At 40.6% G+C, this 21,921-nt stretch overlaps 1 protein-coding gene across 1 annotated transcript in view; it reads right to left on the reverse strand.

Annotated features, from left to right (window-relative positions):
- Positions 1-11,943: 11,943 nt before the first annotated feature.
- ABTB3 (ankyrin repeat and BTB domain containing 3) overlaps positions 11,944-21,921 on the reverse strand; it is a 164,549-nt gene continuing 154,571 nt past the window's right edge. Inside the window, exons 13-17 of the mRNA XM_053978867.1 lie at positions 21,752-21,854; positions 19,918-19,999; positions 18,892-18,960; positions 15,839-15,952; positions 11,944-13,358 (exon numbers count right to left, since the gene is read on the reverse strand). Of these exons, the coding sequence (XP_053834842.1) occupies positions 13,149-13,358; positions 15,839-15,952; positions 18,892-18,960; positions 19,918-19,999; positions 21,752-21,854 (578 nt within the window). The 3' untranslated portion in view covers positions 11,944-13,148. The remainder of the gene's footprint in view (positions 13,359-15,838; positions 15,953-18,891; positions 18,961-19,917; positions 20,000-21,751; positions 21,855-21,921) is intronic.

Consider the following 21,921-nt stretch of genomic DNA (forward strand, 5'->3'; position numbering starts at 1 on the left):
AATCTGGAGAAAGATTCTAAATATGAAGAAAGAACTTGACTCCAAATCCACTAAAACATACAACGCAGAATACACTGGAAATTAATTTAAGGAGTAAAAAAGTGAAACCAAAAATATTTTTAAAACCTGATTTTCACACTCACGCCAAGGTTAATCAAGTCCCTATGTTTATACCTGACTTCCCTTTGAGATACCCATTTCCAACTTATTTGTACACACTTGCAGTAATGCTGTATAATAATGGAGCCAAACTTCAGCCTTTCGGATCTTCCTGCATCCAAACTCTCTGGCTATGATGCATTTGCAGATGCTTAATTTGAAGCATCATAGAGCTCCATTCCCAGGTCTTATGTGCCCATTTTATGGCAGACAAGCACTCAGAGAAAGGTTTTTGGGAACGAGCTCCATATCACTTCTTCACGTGCACAGCAAGCATGCTGATAGCAGTGTATGTGGGAAAACAGCACCAGGACTTCCAGATGTAAAATCCTGAACACGTGGTTTCTAGGAGATGGTTCCTGGGAGAAGCCCAGTCCTGCTGCTGTCTGAAATACAAGAAGAAACACCTTAAGGGGAGAAGAGACAACAAAAACACTCACAGCAGCCATTTCCTAGGCTAGAAAACAATGGAATTTTTATTGAACAGAGATGGCTCATAAACACACTCAAAGGAGTTCCACCTGCTGTTCAGCAATATTCATTGCTATCTGATAATAACCTATGGGGGCAGCTGTATAAAACAGGAATAAAATACCAAATTGCTATATTCATTAATAACTTTGCCTTCCAAATACAGAACCGTAAGTATTTCAAGTCTGAAAATAGACCACAATTGTTAGCATTTAAACCAAACCTTTATGATAACAAATATACAAAAAAAGGCAGTCAATATATTAAACATTTAAATCAATAGCATACATTTCTCAGAGGTAAACATTGAGCAAACAAAGCCACCAATGATGTTCAGGAATCAGGTAAAAGTTTCAAGGTCAAGCTCCGAACACTGTAGCTTTTCTGAAGCCATACTGGTATTACATTTTTATCTAGCCCCTACATTGAAAACTATGTAGCATGAACATTTGAAAATATAACATTGGCCATCTGGCAGGCAACTGGGAGTTCCTTAAGTTGTCCTCGTGTTTATACTGGAGCACCTGCAGAGACAGAGGGCAGTAGGAGTCAAGCACTTTGTTTTGCAGCGCTGGGGTTTGAGTTCTGTTCTAGATGACCACAACAGGGTCCTAATACCAAACACGAATTCCAGCACGGACAAGAGAATATTTGCCTGACAACCTGCATGAAGAATCAGCCTCGCAACTTGCATTAAACAGAATGGGACTTGCATACCTGCCTATTTACTGAAAGCCTGTGCTATTTCTACTGCACAGAAAAAGTCTCCTTCAGTAGCTGATCTAATGCCTGAGGTTGAAAGCTTGGGATACATACATAAGCTCAAAAATAATGTGATAAATCTACTATCGACAACTAATAAGAGTTCGTATTGCGATATTGCTCACAACATAAATGTACAATTTGCACAAAACATGGCTCTTCAACATGAATATTTTGCAAGCTACTATATATATATATATGTATATATAATATGTATAATTTCTTTTCTTAAAGAATTATATGCCAGAGTGCATGCAAAGAATCTCAAAGCAGTAGCACAACAGGAGCGATCACTTGTTTACAGGTTACTGAGACCATTCCATACAGAAACAGTGGGATATTAGATAACAGACAGACAGGTAGGTAGATATATGTACACACTGCTTCTTCAGGGACTGTCCCATGTGACACTTGAATCTCAGACCCCTTTGAAAGACCAAACAGGGCTCTGAAGGTTCCCACACTCTGACCATAAATCACTTCTGTTGGAGATCACAGCAAAGGAGGCACTTGTCTCTTAGCCAGGAGTAGAGGCAAGCAATCTTCTCCATAGCCAACATCTGTTCCAAATCCTGCTCCTGCATTTCTAAGCAGTGAGTGGTGAGCATCTATCCATCCAATGTTTTAGCTGGTCCCAAGCAGTCTCTTGCAACCTTTACAGCTGGAAATCCAGGACTGAGAAGCTGGATCCCCTAAACAGCAGTGCACAGCACTGCCGCCATTCTAGTCAGATATGTACAAGGAATGACATGTATCCTCTGGTTTAAAATTTACATAGAGTATATACAAATAAAGCTATTCTATCAAGGTGCAAGTTTATTATTCTCTGGTGTGTTCCAATGAAGATTTCTTAAAAAAAAACCTTTATACAGACCCACCAGGAGAGTTTACACAAAGCTGACATTTTGTCAAGTTCATTATGTAGGCTTCCTTCTGCAAACTCCATAATGGAAACTCCTATTACTTTCCCTTGGAGTTCTGCCTATACACAGGGCCGGATATGATAGACTACAGCCATGTCTAATATAATTTCCTTGATTTTAATACATTTTAAACTCGGATGAAGTGGCAGCATGTGTTTGTTTTTTTCTTTTTTTTTTTTTTCAGGATGTCATCCATCTCTATGAAATGATGCAGGACATGTAATTCGATGTCAGAGGGATTGCATTTCATGTACCCAGTCCAGCTTTCCTTGCTTTTGATGGGACTGTGGTGTGTGAAGCTGGCACAATTTGGCCCTATGGATATGTCTGGAAGTCCTTGGTGCTATTTTACACTGGCTGATGACAGGCAATGCCCTCAAAAGAAAAAAAAAAAAAAAAAAAAAAAAAGCCCAATGCAATTTACTAAACAGTAAACATCAGACTGATGCACTAAACAGATGGATATGGAATGCAAAACTTGTCTAAAATTAGAACAGTTGTTTTCTTAGGCAGGTCTAAATTAATAAAAATCTTTCCCATCCCACGCAGGCCTCATTCTGCAGCATGTAAATATATGATACTTCTAGTAAAAGTCATTGTGAATGCAAAGCCTGTGATCAAGGAGCAGAAGGAAGGCCTGCCCTCTCCCATTTCTCTTCTGCAAAAACCTCAAGTAACATAAGTACATGTTTATGATCCCTGATGAAGCAGAGGGGCTATGTGCAGTGACAGCAGGATTTGGCCTTCAGCCTTTATGGTGTACCAACCACAACTGTGCAGATGACTGGATGGGAAATTACATCTGCTAGTGCATTAAAAAACCATACACCCTTGCAGTAACTCCCATTAAAAATTCCCACTGACTTGAGGAGAGAGACAGAGAAAGAGAGCAGTCTTTAGCAAGTGCATGTTCTGCTCCACTGGAGTTATGTTCCTTGAAAATCTTTCTATAATACCATTTTCCTCCATTTTGTAAGCTGATTATATCGAGGCACTCACAGCAGAGGCTTTGCACATGTCCTCTCAAGCTAAGGGGAGCCTTTCACACTAGAAACAAAGATCTCATTGGTTTTTTTTCTTTTTCAGAGTAATGCAGTAATAAAAATCAACTTGCTGGTTTCACATGCTGCAGTGCCTTTATACAGCCTTAACAAAATAAGGTTTTTGTGAAGGCTGTTACAATTCATTTGTCATCTAGCAATGACAAATGAATCGTAATCTCATTGGAGATTTTAAAAGGATCAGCATCAGACAGACATTAAATGGTGTTTAAGATGACCTCAGGTGCACTTGGAGAAGATGCTGTGAGCTTCAGCAATTAAAAAAAGGATTCAAAAGAAATTAAATACAAATACGCCCTTTAAAATAATGTTCAAGTTGTGGACACAGTGGACAAAAGCAAACAAAGCTGCCACCTCAAATTATGGCTGAGCTCCTCTATTTTTCATACATTTCATTCTGCCTTGGTTCTGAGTGCCCTCCATTAGTATCTCCAGTGGAAGGGCTTGTGCTGGATCATTAACAACACAAAACAGGCAATTTTCAAAAGCATCTAACACACTCAAGAGAATGACATCTTTGAATGAGCTACAGATGTCTATCTGTCCTTTTGAGAAAATACTATTTGGTTCCAGAAACATTTGTGTTTCTTAGCTATAATCTTTCTCCATTGAAAAACATCTGCCATCCTATTGTCCATACTCTGACTCTGTTATTTTGTTTTTATCCACTGTAAATGGGTAAGCAAAGGGGAAGAAAGTTTCACCTGTGTTGTTAATTACAGATGACCTCAAACATGCCTGTGAAACCACAAACCAGTATTTAAGCCACATCTGTGGGATGGAGTACAGGATCTCTGTGTTTGTTGATGATGGCTGTTGGGTTATGCGATCTTTCATTATTTCCTTCTCAATGAAAAGTGAAATGAAACCTTCACATAAAACCCCAACAAAAGATGACAGCAAACAAAACCACTTTGCTTGAAAAAAACCCAAACCCAAATTCTTAACAACCGTAACAAATGCAAAACAATCATAACCATTCCTGGGTTTGTATTACACAAATTAGGAGTCTGCCTAAAACCAGCAAAAAATCAGCACAATGGTTCTGGCACATCTTATTTCTGGCACATCTTTTCCTCTTGTTTTCACTTTTCTTTCCTAGCTTCCAGTTCCAAGACATCTGAGGGACAGGTGGAAGTGGATGCAAAGAGGCAGAAAGGAAGCAAAGAGCTGTCCCACAGACAGTGCTCTTCTGTATTTACAGGATGCTCACACCAGGATTTCCTAATTTAGGTGTTGCTTTCAGTGATAAAAGCACAAGCCCTTCAGAAGTGGATCATTCTCCACTTAAAGATTGAGACTGTGCTTTCTAATTACAGATATGCATTTGGCCTGCAAAGGCTTCAAAGGTGACACAGTATGAAGGAGAGATGGAAAATAGACCTAATCCACAGACTAGAGAAATCAATGAAAAGGCTTCCAGCCATTTTAGTGGAGCAAATTTCATCACACTTTCATGTTTTGGTTTGTGAATGATGTTATAGTAGAAACTTAACTTGTATTTTTTCATAGACCATTCATATATTTTTAACATGTAAATTACTCCTTGAACCCTATATCAAATATTTATAAATGCTAAACTAGGTACAAAGTGAAACCCATTTGGGAAAGTGGAGCAGAGGGAGGTTTAGCTGCACTAATGGATATTGCATTAATGCTTAGCATCAAGGAAGGCTGACTGCCATTAACAAGAAATCTCATTACAAACATGATTTCACACCTCATAACATATCCCCTAGATCTATTTACTGTCCATCTCTCTCTTGAACATACACACAATGATAACTGTAGACACAAAATCCAAAGCATTGCACGTGCTTCATCTTTTCTTTGCAATGAAAAAATGAAAAATGACCAAACCAGACAAAAAACCAAAAAAAGCAAAAAAAAACCAAAAAAACAAAAAAAAAACAAAAAAACACAAAAAAACAAAAAAAAAAAACAAAAACAAAAAAAAAACAAAAAAAAAAAAACAAACAAAAAAAACAAAACAAAAAAAAAAAACCAAACCAAATTCTCCCAAAACCAGCCAATCAACACAACACCAAAAAGCTCAAAGAAACAGAAAATTCTCAGCATGGATGATTGGAATTCAATGTTTTATAATCTCACTTCTGCTGTCAATGACTTAAGACACTTTCCAGACTTTGACCTAATGAAAAACATGCTCTAAGGATAACTCAGGTACAAGAAGCTTTCAGAGGAGTGGGACTGAAGGATGCTCTAGCAGCCCACCTGTTACTGGGGGTGGGGAGGGCAGGTTGAGAGAATGTGCTATTTTCTGTGGGTTTTTCTTTTCCCTCCTCTCTGTAGTAGATGGCAGAGCCAAGAGAGAGTGGGGAAGAAGAGCACTGATCCTAACTTGGGGCTGTAAACAGCAGAGATCCATTATTCAACCGTCCCCATAATGTCAAAGAGATCAGTAGGAGGAATGTCCTGCACTGCGGAGAGTGGGATTTACTTAGTTGGTGTCTATAATGCTCAGGCACCTCTGTTCCCCACTGGCACAGTGCATATGGCTGCACAACAGCTGCAAGGCTCCAGAGAAACAAGGACAGGAAGCAACCTACTGGCCAAAATGCACTGATGGGACTTAAATAGGTCATGTTTTTCTAGTATTAATTGGAACTTAGCCAGGAACATGGGGTCAAAAAGCTCTGAGATACATCCCTATAGTCCATGTATTCTACAATGGATAAACATAACTCACAACTGAAGTAAGACTGCACATTTTACTGCATCCCCAAATGGCACAATTAGTCATTGGCTTAATAACTGCCAGGCAAAAATCAGTTCCCAAGGTATTGAACTGACTGGGTTAAGCAGGGTATTTGACCAAGAGACTGCTTGGATGCCGGGGAAGCAGTTTTCACTCTGATGAGGCTCCAGGGGCTTCCTGTGCTCCTTCCTACTTTCTGCCCCAGTAAGGCACAACCAGCACTGGGGCACAGGAGGCTGTCGACTGTGCTGAGGGGCAAATCCCAGCCTGCACATGTGCTGTGAGCTCTTCAAAAGCTATATGCAGAACAGAGAGAACCTGACTTTGGAAAGGCTCATCTGAAAGCCTCTCACGCAGTAAGCTGCAGGATATTCAATTTATCCACTGCTGGGAAAGGGAAAGGGTAAGGCTGGACTCTCTTGAACCTGTAGCTTTAACAAGTCCAGATGTTTTGAAACATGTTAATCTGTCCCTGCCAGAATAAGGTTTTGACCAGAATTAATTAAAATGACCTCCCAACACACTGGATTTTCCTAAAGTGGCAGTCTCTTTTTTTGTTTCTGAGCATCTCCCTTTTCTTTTGTGGCTTATTGTAAACCATAAATGATTTTCAATTGGGTCTTTCAGCGAGGCTTTTTCCCCGGCTATGTTTGCTTCAGAAAGGCAGTAAGAAATAAGATTGCCTCTCACTGTGCTGGGCAAAGCTGAATAATGGAAGTTTTAATGATAACACAGCAGCAGAGATGATGGGGAGTGGAAAGACCAAAGTTAACCAGCAGCAGCAGTGAAAATATTTGTAAGGACTAGAAAGTGCCACCAATTACTTAAATTCCATGGGCATATCTGAGCATGGGACCAAGCAAACCCTCTGTGTGAGCACTGAAGAGACTGGAGCCAACTGGGCTGGTTGAGAATACCAAGTAAGTGGTGCGAGATGGAGCTGCTTCTCCTCTTCCTGCTCTCCCCTTCCCTTTGATTTCGTAGAAACTCTGAGTTGGGGAACAAATTAATTAGCCAATTAGTGAACACCATAACTCTGAAATCAAAGATCTGAGGTTATATATTCAAATTCTTTCACCTAATCCTCTTCCCTTACTAAGACCTCTTCATTAGTGTGCCATCTAGCATGGACAGAAACCTGTGCCTAAGCTAAGCATTCCCATTCACATGGCATCACTGCCTCTACAGGATGAAAGAACAAAACTGTCAGCCCAAAGAAAGGTGAAAAATGCCTTTTCAAAGGAAAAAGCAACAACGAAGTTGCTGTTCTGGTACAATCAAGTGGACAGATTTAGCCAAGGTGTTTGTAGAATTTAACCTATCCATCCAACACAACCTCTCTTGTAACTTGCTGCCACGTCTCCTGGGTGTTTTAGTGACAAGCAGTCCAAGCAAAGCACAAAACCCATCCTCTAATGAGACTCTTGACTTTGAGGTGGCGAGATACCACATTTTAAGTCCTGTGCAGGCATCCAAGATAAACATACTCTAGGCCATTCACAGCTGTTCCAAGCAAGAAGCCTTGGACAGATCTGAAGGAATGACAACTTAATGGCAACAAAAAGAAACTGAATGCTCTCCTCCTACCCACACTGAGCTTGCTTCCCCAGCTCAAAGGCTCACTGAAGGCAGCTGACAAATTCCCATTAGTCTTTCTGCAGGTTTCCAGATTTTCCTTCTGCTTTGGGCACCATGTGCACAATATTCTCAGCAGTGCTCTCACTGAAGTCACTGAGCACTGAGCCACAGCTGAAGACCTGGCTGTGCTGTTTTTGCAGTTGAAGGCCAGTTACAAATAGCAGGTCAGGTGCAATTGTACTGAAATGTGATAATCTGGTCAGAGTGGGCAGCCTCTGTTTTCACCCATTGAAAATTAACAGGCCTTACCTCAAAATAAGTAACAAGTTAAAAAATAACATAATAATTTTGCTATAAATGTATGGAAGTGCTGCAGGTTTGTTTGCTTATAGGTTGACATCTAAAATGAGTAATGTTCTCATCTATGGGGTTTCAGATATTATCTGAGGGCTATTTCAAGGCTAACTTCCTGCAAACTTGTTTATTTAATTTTAGGATAAATCCTAGGCAGTTCTTTTAATTCTTATAAATCTCAACATCTCTGTGCCAGAGGATGAAGGCAACATCAGGCCCTTCATTTCTGTAAATGAAACTTGCAAAGCCTCACATGAAAGACACTTTGTCAAACAAACTAACTTAAAGTCTTTGGCTTTAGGTAAATCTCATTCAGCAAACAAACAAACAAAAAAGAAACAAACCAAGAACAAAAAACACAACCAAAACCAACCAACCGACCAAAAAGCCCCAAACCCAAGCCAGTGGCTTCAGAGGCAACTTTAGTGAATGCAGGTTTCAGGTTGACATCTTTCAGCAGTATTTTTAAGACAGAGCCAGCTCCTGAAGGACCCTGAGTATGTGCAACTGACTTCAATTAGTTCTGCAGGATTCCAGCTTCTCCCAGGATTTAATCCATAGACAGGAGCACTAGGAATAGCTGCTTTTTCTAGGATGGCCTGATCCTCATCTTGAGTATGTGAATGTGTTAACCTTAAAAAACCCCACTTAAACAGGGTCCTGTATGCCTGAGTCCCCACAGACCTCACATCATTCCATGCCATTACAGAAGCCTCCTCTGATTTTAGGCAGGTACAGCTGGGAAGAAGAGATGCCCTTTCTTTTTCATCCCTGCACCACCTCAGAGCAGTTTATTTCAGTGCAAACAGACCATTTCCCTTTTTATTTTTAACCTCTTTAAAGAGCAGCACATGTTGCTATGCTTAAAACAAAACTAGAATTTAAGAAAGCCCCCAGCACATCACACAGTGCAGCCCATCCAGGACTTTGGTACGAAGCCAGTGGATATTCAGTGCAAAAAGGCTCAGTGTCCAAAGCAGCATGTGGAAGATCCAGCAAGCAGCTCTCATTAGTGCCAATAGGAGCCTGGCTACTAAACCTTCACACCTTTTTAAAGATGTTTCCTCTGTCTTTAATCGCCATTTTTTTACGAATCTACTCCGGAGCTGAAACCAAGCAGGCAGAAGTTTTAGCTGGGGAAAAAGTAGTCTTAGCCATTAGAAAGCTGGCCCTGTTCCAGAACACAGAGCATCTGGCCACCAGCTGTGTTTAGAGGACAGCAGACCTAAGGAATAGATCAGGGAAAATCAGAGACCATGCTGAAATTTGTAATGAAAAGAATGCCAGCCTTCCCCTGTGATGTCCAAAACCTTTGCCCTCCTACTTTCCCCATCCTTTTCTCTTCCCAGCTCTTGAGCCAATTATTGGAAAATCAACTATTCAGGACAACACAGATACCATTTCTGGGCTTGGGAAGGAATCCAGCAGGGCTCTAGAGTAAAAAAACTGGGAGGTGTGGAAACTGGCAGCAGGTGAAGCAAAGTGGGAATGTGAGGAAGTTCTGGAAACTAAGGGAGAATCATGTAGGGATATAAGGAGAGATCTGCCAGGAGGCAGGGACAGGATGTCTGTTAAGTCCCCAAATATTACAGCACTGGATTAGTATAAAAATGACAGATGGAAAGGCAACTTCATTCATTACAGGCTGGAAAATTATGATTAAAAAAAGAAAATCCTAAGTTTTTCTAAGGATGTTGTATTTTTTCCATTTTACTGAGACTGGAGGCAATATTTGGCCTCAAAATTTGTAAATTATTGCAACTCATACAAAGACCAAAGGAAGAGAAAGCTTTTTATTTTCTAAGATGATAACACCATGTCTGAAAAAAATGCTAATAAAATGCTCTGTTGGAAAGAGCCTTATCTGATAGGGATGGTATTCATGGGCACCCACTGAAACTCACATTGCTTTTTAGATTAAATTGACAAGAGCCCTTCCCCCCAGCCCCAGATTAATGGAATGAAGAATCCATGCATGAAGCCACATATAATAAAGGCTGGAGATTCTGAAACAGGCTAGAAGACATGATCAGAATTGCAACTGATCTTGATGAAGTGGGGAAATTGCCCTGATTAGAGCAGAACAAATTTAATAAGGAGAAATTGAAAGTGTTATACTTTGAAAGGTGTAGTAAACAAATGCATAAATAAAGATGGAACTCCTGGGAAGGCAGCAGTGAATCCCTCAGGAATTATAAGACAGACTAGATCAAAGTCAGCCATGGGATGTTCTTACAGAAAATATCATGGGATATAGTTTCTGATATGCTTTACATAAACCACAGCAACAGTTTCTGTGCTTTGCTTGTTAATGTACAAAACTCCTGCTGAAGTATGGAAATTTGGGGAAAACGGGAAGCCATGAGGGGAATGACAGCAAAAATCAGAAAACACTAACAAAGGAACTAGGAAAGACTATACTAGTGATGCAAGGAGGAGAATTGCTTCCATACATAGAATAACTTTCTAAAAAGATCTTGTAAGATCATCTATTTTTCTTGTCAATCAGGACTCAAAGGAAAAGTGCCTTGATTTGGAATGAAGAAATTCTGAAGTCTCTTATGAAAACCTTCTGATTATGAGAGTGGTGAAGATCATGGATCCCTGTGACTGGATTTTTGAAGAGCCTGCAAGCTGCACATTGTCTGGCATGGTTCAGCTGGACCTTACCCAGCCTCACATCAGGAGAGGCAGACTAAAATCACCATTTCCAAACTCTGGTTTGTGGATCAAGAAAGGTTTGCTGGCTGCTTCCAGAAGACATGAATTCCAGGTTTACACAGGCTGGCTTTTCTGCTGGCAAAAGTCCTGGGGACTGCTGGTCAAGAAAGAATTGAAAATTACGACTCTTTTTTCTCAAGGTTTCCTTCAGCTATATATGTATGATGTTTGGATTACCAGCATTTCCAAGGGCAAAAGTTATTCCTGTATAAATCCTTAGCTGTAGTCCCTTCCCGTAACAGCTCAGGGTGCCCAAATGCAGTGACCACTGCAGGTACAGCCACCAAAGGCCCTATAAAGCCCTTTATTGCTGAAAGAAACCTAGCGAACTTTACCACAGACACTCTCAACTCACAAGAAGGAGTAGCTTGGAGTTACCATTATTAAATGGGAAGTGTTTCCTTCCCATTTAATATAATGATTATTGTTTGAAAAACTTTGCTGTTTTAAACATGAGGCTGCAGGGTGAGGCCTGCTCTTAGGCTAGTTATTTTTGTCATAGAAGGATGGGTTTCCATGGATGAGAAGGCACACCAAGCAACAACAAGAACTCCTGTGTGTTGCTGTTGTACTAACTATGGTCTTGCTTCTCTGTGATCACAACATTCACTCAGAAGTAGCCATTGCTTACAAGTTCCAGACAACATCTTGTGTGAGCGTGTGCTATGCAGAAAAAAAGATCTAATTGATTGTCATGCTGTGTCTCTGCAACATTAGTGGCAGTTTAGATATTTTGTCATTTGTTGCAGAAACAGCAGAGGCTTTAGAAGACCAAGCACAAAGGAGGATTTACACCTCAGTCATAAAACAGCTTTCTACTATGTTGATAGCTAAAGCCAAAACTGTGTTCTCTGAGCACATCAAAAGCTGGAACATGGAAGGGCACCTGATGTAGATGCTTCAACAAAAGAAAAAGAGGTTAACATGCAAACCTCTAAATTTCCTAGAATAGCACACTAGAAAAGAAATAGATTAATGTCAGTTTGCCATGGAGAAGGAAACATCTTTGCTTGCTTCTTACTGTAGTTTTCAGAGAGGGCATCCGGAATGTTGTGGCAATAGCAGATTTGTCTTGCTAACAATATGCTGCAAAATAAACAAAGCTGACATTTGACATTTAAATCACACCCCCCACCCCACCCTACCCAAGCCCTGCATTTGTAGATTACCTATACATTCTCAGGATACAGTGAGAAACCATTCTACAGTACATATTTAATTATCATTTTAAAAAGTCTAACTCGGACACAATCTCTGGCCAGTAGCAAAATATCCACACATCACTAAAGTAAAGATCTGTTGTTATTTCTTCACTGCAACAAACAGAAATCAGCATCTCGAGAAGGAGCTCCAGGGGTATCATATCACAGCCAGTCACACCAGATAAAAAAATAAGCTAATTTCACAAATGAAGTTTGACACGAAGTAACATTGCATTTGTCTTGGCGAAACGAAGCACGAACGGAACATTTCACAGGTACAGTTACCATGCAAATGCATGTTTGTTGAGTTTGTCAGATTTCAACCCCAAATCACAAATAGCATGCAGTTCTCCTGCCCCCACCCCCCAACTACTGTATTTTAGAGACAGTCTGGGTAATGTGCCTCTTTGGTGTAACCATAGCCTCTTAGGCAAGATTATACCACCCTAGGAAAGAATACAAGCAAAACTTGATCATATGTGTGTTTACACAATGTACATTTTACCATTTAAAAAACCAAAACATGTTACATAGATTCTCAAACACAGCTCTGTTGAAAATGAAATTTTAAGCTTAAGAAATAGGTTTTAAACTACATTATTTTTTATGAACAGTTTAAAAAGTTCCCACCCCTAAAAATCTGCCAGTATATTTCCTCAACTGTAACAGTCTTACCCACTCTCTAATACAGCTGATCTTTGCTGGACAGCAATAACAGTTCTTACATTTCTTAAATGCACGAGATAATGGACTCTGGGATAGATACAGTTCTTAACTGTGTAACACTGGAAGAAATCTGACTTAAATGATTAATTGGTCAATTCAGGTGTTCCCCAGCACTACCCTTCAGGCAGGGACTTCTGCTGTTCACTGATGTGAGTTCTGGCTTTTGTTGGCATCAAGCTCCATAAACAGGCTCATGTTCAGAATGTGAGTACAAGGGCAATTCACCAGACACTCTGGTACCCAGCTTGCTCAAAAGCAGGGAGGAACTTGTTTTCTGTATTCTCTCATCCAGGTGGGGACACAACCCCATCGCAGCACCTTTGGCCGAAACAGAACTGTTTGAATGCAACGTAGAATTTTTTACATTTTCTTTTTTTGTAGTCATTTCAGCAACTGCAACAGGCTTGAGCAACTGCAACAGCAGACTTAACTTGCAGGGTCTTTGATTAGAGGGTTACCATCTTCCTCAGCTTTACACAATGGAGCCCTTTGAAGAAGACAAATGAATTGACTGAATCCTTGTGGCCAACGTCCTCTGTAAGTCCTCTAGTACATTTTGACCAGATGTTTCTCCATTCTTGTCATACAACAACTGTTTGAAAGCTTCGTTTTCAATGAGGACCATCATGTTTTTTAGAAAGTAGCCTTCACAATAGGCAGATAGTTCTGTGACGCCGAGGAACTACAAGAAGTGAAATTAGAGAAAGATAACCATTCTGATAAAACCCAGGCAGCAAATACAGTGCATAAGAGCTGCACACAAACAAATACACAAGCTAAGCCTTTTAGACAGGCACAGTTTAAAATGTGCTTACTTACAGATATAAATGCATGGAGAGGAAGGAGTTAATAAAACAGTATTTTATGCTGATGATTTTCATAATAATTCCATGTTAAAAGACCCTGGCTGTTGGGGAAACAGAATTGCACAGGCTGAAGCTTTGCTCCCTTGGAAATTGATGGAAGTTCTACCACAGAGTTTACCAGACCCATGATTTCATGCTAGAAGTTACACCCGAAAACTACAGGTTTGGGAAAACATTACAGACCATGTTTCAAGAATGCTGTCCTTAGCAAGGATGGGACACATGACTGCAGAAAGCTGTCATGCAAAATTTCATGCTTTGAGAAGAAATGGAAATAATCAACCATTGAAAAAAACCTCCCCAGTGCAGAGGTGGATTTCCCAGCGTTGAACACTTTACGATCCAGCTGGGTAGGGTGCTGGCCATCTTGTCTAGACTGCATTTTTGCAAAGAAAGGTTGGACCAGATGATCCTTGAAGTACCTTCCAAGCTGGTGTTCTACAGTTCTATGATTGCAATTTTAAGAATGGAATGCCCGTAGGGATAGTAATGATATCAGTACTCTCCAGTCAGCATTTATTTGTAAATATGACCAAATTCACACTACAGAATCACATAACCCGCTGAGTTGGAAGGGACCCACAAAGATCACTGAGTCCAAATCCTGGCCCTGCAAGGGACCATCCACCAAACTGTATCTGTCTCTCAATCTTGATAACAAAGGCTGTGCTCCACTCGTCTCTGGGCCAATGTGCTCACACCTCCCCCTCTGGAAAGGTCAGGGAGGTCCTGCAGGTGCAGATGAGCTTGCAAAGCAGCAAGGTCAAGAAAGGTGTCCCTGACCATGCTTCTAACTAGATGATCTTTAAGGGTCCCTTCCAACCCAGCTAATTCCAGAAGCCAAAGATTCAGGCACAGACAGGTTGGCTATTGCTGCAGTGCCCTACCCACAGCAGTGCCAACATGACTCTGGCTGTAAAACCCACCCAGGTACCCCATTTCTACTGCTTCCATTGGGAGGTGCAGGCCCAAATAACTTGCAGGTTGGGGCTCTGACAGTGGATTTAGCCACTGGGCTTGTTAAGTCCCAGCATGTAAAAATTTTCTTCAATCAGGATGTAAATAACAGCCCCATTTCACAATTCAAAGAAAACATGATTTCAAAGCAAAATTATTGTTTTTACTGACAGCAATACAAATAGAGAAGTTCACACATGAGCTACAAGACAAATAAAATATTTTTCAAATGATTCCTGCACTGTAATTTTTTTCCTCTTACATTAAATGGACCTACCTTACATAGGTATGTACATTACATCCACCTCATTGCTTATTTTTATAGGTGGATCTTTGTGCTATTTCAAACATTGATTGCATGTTATCTATACACGAAGACCCAGCATTACTGTTCTATGTAGGAAATACCTGATGATGGGAATGGAGGTCAGATCTGCAGGGGTTTGGAGCAATCTGCAGGATTACTCTGTTCAATCAAACCTCCATGTTACAATGCATCAGTTTTATCTTTTGTATAGACCATGCAAGTTAGAGAAAAAAAAAAATCTCTTAAGAAATGCTTGAAGAATATTTCACTGCACTTATTTGTGCACCATTTCCATCTTCCAAGTGAAAATCTAACTACTCCAAGAGGCGGGAAAAAAACTGAAACTAATCAATGTGGTAACCACCTCCACCAATGCGTGAAAATAGGTTTTCTAGGACAAGAAATGCCATGCTTTTGTGTCTAATGACTTAGGCAACCTCACAAGCTAAGTATATAATTTGATTCCAATAAGAAACTCTCCAAGACATAAAATTCTCATTACCATCCTTGCAGGGCTCTGAGCCATTGCACTTCCACAATGTGGCATTTTTATATATTGACAAGGTGTCACCAGCATTGAGTGTATCACCCCACTGGGCTTCAGGCAGGAAGAAACAGGTAATGGAAATGGGAAAATGCATCTTGGAAGGTGAAAGCAGAGATGCCTACTTCACTTAGTGATTCCTGTAGAAGCAGCTCAGCAGTTTGTGTTGTCATGAATAAGGGATAGATCTCCCACATAGTGGTACACTCAAATTGAGTTTGACCCGCTCAAGGAAGGGGCTGAGAAGCTGCCACCTTGGGCTTAGACTACCTAATTTTGGATTGTCGCTATACCAAGTACCTATTAATCAGCCAGTCCCAGTTAATGAATGACGAATCTTAAACATGCAACAAATGTACTGAGCATATGAGATATACATACATATATACATACATATATATATATATATATAAAACTACTTATTACAAAACTGACCTACAGGAATGATGGCAGACACACAACATGCAAGCATATGCAGTTATTTTTACCTTGGCATGATTATAAATATCCACACAGTTTTCTGTATTAATGCTTTTTGCACAAATGATCTCACAGTGTCGTTGTAAAGCTTCAAGCTGGAAAAATTTAGCAGCAGAGAGAAGCTAAAAAAAAACAAAAGGCATGGAAAAAATAGTCAAAAACTGCTGAGTGATACAGAATCAGAGCTTGCTTCTTTACTGTTTCATTATATTTTTTCTTGCCCCTTCTTCAGTTAGCATTAAAGTACTGACAAAAAGTCAGAATGAGAAGATTGCTTGGTTGTTTTAATCCTCTGCAGTCCCTTCTAAATCACACAATGGGAATCTATACACACAGAGAACACCAAAGGCTGCTCAGGTCCACATGCTGACTATGGAATGGGACAAGGAGAAAAAAGAAACAGTGGCTTGAAGAATATTTTGTCACTTTACAAACACGACTCTGCAATAAAAAAGACCTGCAAATACATCCCCAAAATCCAAAGTTCTGGTTCAACTGTTCCCCAAGATCTTATTGAAACAGAGCACCTGGCCTGGATGTGAGGAAGTCAGCAGAAAGGTCAGCATCAAGAGTACAGAGGAATTAAAACCAAACAGTGATGACCATTCTGGGCAGTCTTAATCTAGAGAGACAATAAACCTCAAATCTGCCACCCCAGCAGGCTCAAGGGAGTGGAATCAGATCTCCACATTCTCCTTGCCCTAGCCTGTGAGCAGCTGTCAGGGGATGTCCAGGCCAGGAGCACTGAAACACTGTCTGGGGTGCACGTTACTCCAAGGAACGAGCGCACAGAGGTGGGAACCAGCTTTGTGAGGCAATGCCTAGCCAGCATTCATGTGAGTGTCATAGGTCTGTCACTGCTCTACCAGCTCTTCTGACACCAGCACTGACCTCCCTCTTTGGCCCTGCATCTCCCCTATGGCTACACTGCCTACCCTGGCACTGCCTTGGCATCTCTGCATGCCTGTGGGGTGAAAATAGCTTGAATTTTGAGTTCTCCAACTAATTTCAGCAATGTTAATATTTCCTCTATTGCCCCTTTTCTGTCCTTGTACAGGAAAGTAATTTAATTTTCTGTCTTTCCATGGTAGGTCATTGTCTCTGGCTCTGCTCTGCCTTAGAAAGCAGGTTGGAGTTCTTCACTGCTTGACACCTTGTTGTAACCCAGCCAGGCCTTAGATCAAGCTGTTCAAATGTTTAAATAGCACTTACTCAGGTCTTCAGGCTTTTACAAAGCCCCTTATTATTTGGGACTCATAACAAAAAGCTAACCTGTGCATCCCAAAGGGGCTCTCACACCGCACTGGGGAACAAACAAAACCCTGAAACTTCCATGACATTATTCTGACTTCTCCTATGCAGTCTGCTCAAGATCTACTTTAATCCCATAAATAAATCCAAGTGCTGGAAATCTGCAGTGATGATGTGATAGCAGCCAGCTGGTCCCAATTATGAATTGCAGCAAAGATTTCTGTGGAGTATTTCTGGTGCTTCTTGTTATCATATTTGTAATAAGGCAAGTTACTAAATGCAGTTTTGAAAGATAAACCCAAATCGTATTCCAGCTGCCTCTGTGGCTCAAGCAGTCATGTGCTGGTTTGTAATTACTTTAAACTGTGAGGAACCATGGCTAGATCTGTTATCAAGAGATCAATCAATCAGTCATACATTCTGGAGTCTCAGAAGTTTTGAGATGTCACAAAAGTAGAGCAAGCTGCCAGCTGAAATGCAGCACAAGCTTTTTAACAGCCTAGGTGATAAAACACACATCTCTATAAAGACACTGCACTGCCTAGTCTAAAATTCTCTATTTCAGAAAGGGTTAGAAATTCAGGAAGTCTTTCAAAACTTTGAGTGAAACAGAGAATTAGGAAACTCTTCCTATACAGCTGAGGAAGCCAGTGTGGGCATGCTTACTTAAAAATCCTCTGCCTGCACTAGAGAGGGGTAATTTCAGTCCTGACCAGTTCCATCCTCTGGCTGCCAGACTGTAGAGTTATAGGGACAGAATAATACAGGCAACAGTGGAACAGCAACAGGACACGAGGAAAAGGAAAGTAGCTGCACCAGGGGAAGTGCAGACTGGCCATAAGAACAGGTTCTCCACTGAGAAGATGGTCAGTCACTGAACAGGCTCCCCAGGGAAGTGCTCATGGCACCAAGCCTGCCAGAGTTCAAGGAACATCTGCACAACACTCTGAGTGATGTGGTTTAGCTTTACATAGTCCTGCAAGGAGCAGGGAGTTGGACTTCATGATCCTTATGGGTCTCTTCCAACTTGAGATATTCTGTGATTGTGGTGGCAGACACTGATGATTACCAACTGTTTAAGTAGCTCTGAATTTAGTATTTACTGACCTGCATTCTTTTTGGCTGCCTGAAAACTCCCTGAATGACTATCAAGAATTTGCTCAATATATCTTAGTTCTGTACAGTTGGAGTGGTTTTGCTGATCATAGCTGACAATGATGGCACACAGTATTTGGAAGGGGATTACTTAACATCCATAAGGTTGTAGTTGCATGGCTGATGGCTGTGGCTGTGTGAAGGTTCAGTCAGCTCCAGCTGGCTTGGCTTGGCTTTTGCAAAAGGCCACAACAGCACCTGGATGTTTTACATCCAGTCAGAAAGGGGCAAAGAAGTCTATATATCTCAGGGAGCAGATTATGGTTTTATTCATAAATTTAAGAGTCACATGCTTGAAATCGAAACTGTGTCTCCAGTGGACTTCCCTCATGGCTAAAGCCCAGCACATGCCCAAAACTTCTCCCATGTAAGGAACCAAATTGGATGTTTTTAATGCTGCCGAGACAGGGAGGATGGAACACTGAGCTGCTGGAAATTGGTTCAAGATTTTGGTAACACCAGTGTTGCCTCTAAGTAGGTATTTGCAAAGTCTCACAGTGTCCTGCAGGACTGCAGAGAGCCTGGGCACTCCAGGTGAGGCACTGCTGGCTCTTACAGGAGTGCGCAGCTCTTGCCCAATGGCCACGTGCCCTTGGGTGAACGGTACACAGGTCAGTCAGCATCGTTCTCATTGCAATTAAATAATGTCTCTTACCTCCATAATTTCATTATTTTTAATCAGGAGTGACTCTGCACCTCCATAATAAAGATACTGCATAACCAGCTGTAATAAAACAAAGGAGTGTTTATAAAAATCAATCCAAGACATAGAGGAACAGGGGACAATGCAGGCATTACCCAAAGCTCTCCTAACACCACCATGGATTTGTAGGTAAAAATGGCTCAAGCCTCCTGATTTCAAAGATATATTTGGTTATTCCCTCTCTCTGCAAAGTTCAGTGTTTCCTTCTCACAGGTAGTCTAATGTCTCAACCCTCACCCTCAAATTGTCTGGATTTCCTGGTGAGCTCCAAACAGTTTGCAGGAAACTCATTAACTCATTTTGAATTTTCACTGTATTTCCCAGTCTGTTAAGTACATCACTGATTCAGGCAAACACAACATATATAATGGTTATTCCCTTATTCCTTCTCTGGCAAAGGCCACCTTCACCCAGCTGTGTGTGGGCATGCATAGAAGATAAGAAAGAGGTGAAGGAGGCTTTGCACTGTAATACAAGCCAGCTGAGATCCCTCTTCCCTCTGCAGGGAGCCCAGTTATTGTGGGCAGCTGGGACTTACGAGCAGCAGTAACAGTCAATACATGGAAATGCCTGAGCTCCAGCTCAAAGCAAGGAAAGCATATCCATGCTACAGGTACGGAGAGCAAGCTCTGCCTTTGCATGGCACAATATTGATTGGAGAGCACTGCTAAGGAAGGGAATGAAGTGTGCCTCCTCCAAACCCGTTCATTAAATACAGAAAGAGCCAACTACAGAAAGAAATGCCTTATGCTGACAGGCAGTGCTTTGTGTGCACAGCCCATGTCAGTGAAATGCACATTGCTGTATCTGCTGGGGCACATTTGCAATCAATAGCACTCTGCAGTGCTCAAACAGAGATGAAGCCTGTGCTTGTGAAACCACTGTTCTGGTTTATCAAACACATAGGTACTAATTTGGACAGGGCATGCATGGTGTTCCTCTTACAAGTTCCATTCAAATTCAGCGTGAGGACTGTACCTGAAAGATGGGGTACTTCACATAGTTGATCTCAATACAAGTGCTATCAGATGAGGGCTTGCTAGACAGCAATGCTTTAAACCTAAATAAAAAGGAGTAAACTTGAAATACCAGCCCAATTATCTCTGTGGAAAAATGCAGTAAAAACAGTACAGAAGTGCAGTGGAATGACAGCATCAACTCTTGCAAAAAAAGTATACTGAAATGAACATATTTGTCACCAAAAAGCATCAAGATTTAGACACTAACAAAGTTCAAACCAAAAGGAAGAAGCCTCTCTCTAGAAGATTTCAATTTGAAATTTTTGAAAAATACATCTAATATAACAATAGAATAAAATGTACATCCAAAACTCAGATTCTGTAATGAAAGATATTACAGAATCAAATTTTTTTTCTTGAAGGCAACATGATCTTTTATGAAGATCTGCAACATTTAAAACCTGAATGTTTTCCTTTTTTGAGGGTGATAGATTTTGGCTTCTGTCCATTATGCTGGTTTAAAAAATGTTTTGGAACAAAACAGTAAAAGAAAGACACTGAGACTTTTCATGCTCCTATGCACACTCAGTACAATTGTGTAAGAAGAGGCAGGAGAAAAAACTGGATAGGTTGCTGTTCTCTGATTATCAAAACCCAAAATTCAGACACAAGTTTCAGGACAAAAACCCCACATATTTTCAGTTAATAATTGCAAACTTATGTGAGATATATACACATGTAACAATCTACTTCTCAAAACTGGGTATTCCCATTGATCAGAAGGTGAAAATGGGAAATGTGCTGCCAGAAACACCTACCCTTGTACTTCCTCTCTTTGATAATTCATCTGACCTTCCAGCAGTAGTTCAGAGCTCAGTTTATCTATCAAGACCAGCATTTGCTGGATGGCAACCTTTTCCATATCATGATTGCATCTTGTTAATTAAAATACAGATAACAATTTACTTGCTTTCACTAGTGCCAAACTCTATTATGAACACAATTTAGTAGGCTCAAAGCTGGAGTTTGGAACGTATTTTTACATCTACCAAGAAGCTCTAAATACCAATATTCATTTCTTAGTTGAAGGCAGGGTCAGGTACTGCAGTTACTTTATGCAAATCTCTTTATTCTGTGCTGTGGGTTGGCAGCACGACTAGCATCAATTCCCATATCGCTTAAATTATCCAAACTTGGAGCTCTGTCCTTGCCTCATCTCAGAAAAAGCTGTTAGCTGTTATGGAGGGCCAGCAAGATTTGTTTAAAAGCACACCTTGAATTATACAGCTGTATACAAATAACATTTGTGAGCAACTCTTGGGTTGGGTTGAGCTGGATAACCCACATTCAGCCTTCTGAGCACAGGAAACAGGCTATAAATACTGCCTTTGGATACAGTATGGTATGTTTCACAGCTATTTGATTTCATTTAAAAGTTGTCAAATGCTGTCAAGAATTGTGTGATTTCCTGGAGACTGCTGAAACTGATGCAAGGCAGGATTTAACCACCCACAAGATTAATTATTAAGAATCAAAATATCACGACTCCCGTACAGTCGAGAACTGGATGTAGTAATGAGCACCATGCCAGTGTGCCTCAGTGGAATGAAGTCAGATACATGGCCAGAAGCATGGATCATTCACTGGATGAAAATCTATTGACAGGAGCACTTGTTAAATATCTGGCAGATCAACCAGAAACAAGCTGTGGAGATGTTCTGATTAAGAAAAACTTGAAGATTGGGCCACTAGCCCTCAAAGAACTGGAACAGCAAAACAAACAAAAAAAACCCACAAACCCACAAAATCAAATTCTATTTTTGTTAAAAACCAGAGACGTATCTCTGTTTTACCTTGGCGATGCAGTAAATAGCAACACTCTATGTGCATAAAATGGTCTTCCTTCCACCAGAAATGTGACATCTGACATTTCTTTATTGTTAAGAAAATGGGGATCTAGAATCACAAAAAGAAGGAAACAAAAAAGTCAGTAACTTTAATTTGGAAGAGGTCAGGAATGTAA

This window comes from Vidua macroura, chromosome 5, assembly GCF_024509145.1.
Source record: "Vidua macroura isolate BioBank_ID:100142 chromosome 5, ASM2450914v1, whole genome shotgun sequence".
Classification (NCBI taxonomy): Eukaryota; Metazoa; Chordata; class Aves; order Passeriformes; family Viduidae; genus Vidua; species Vidua macroura.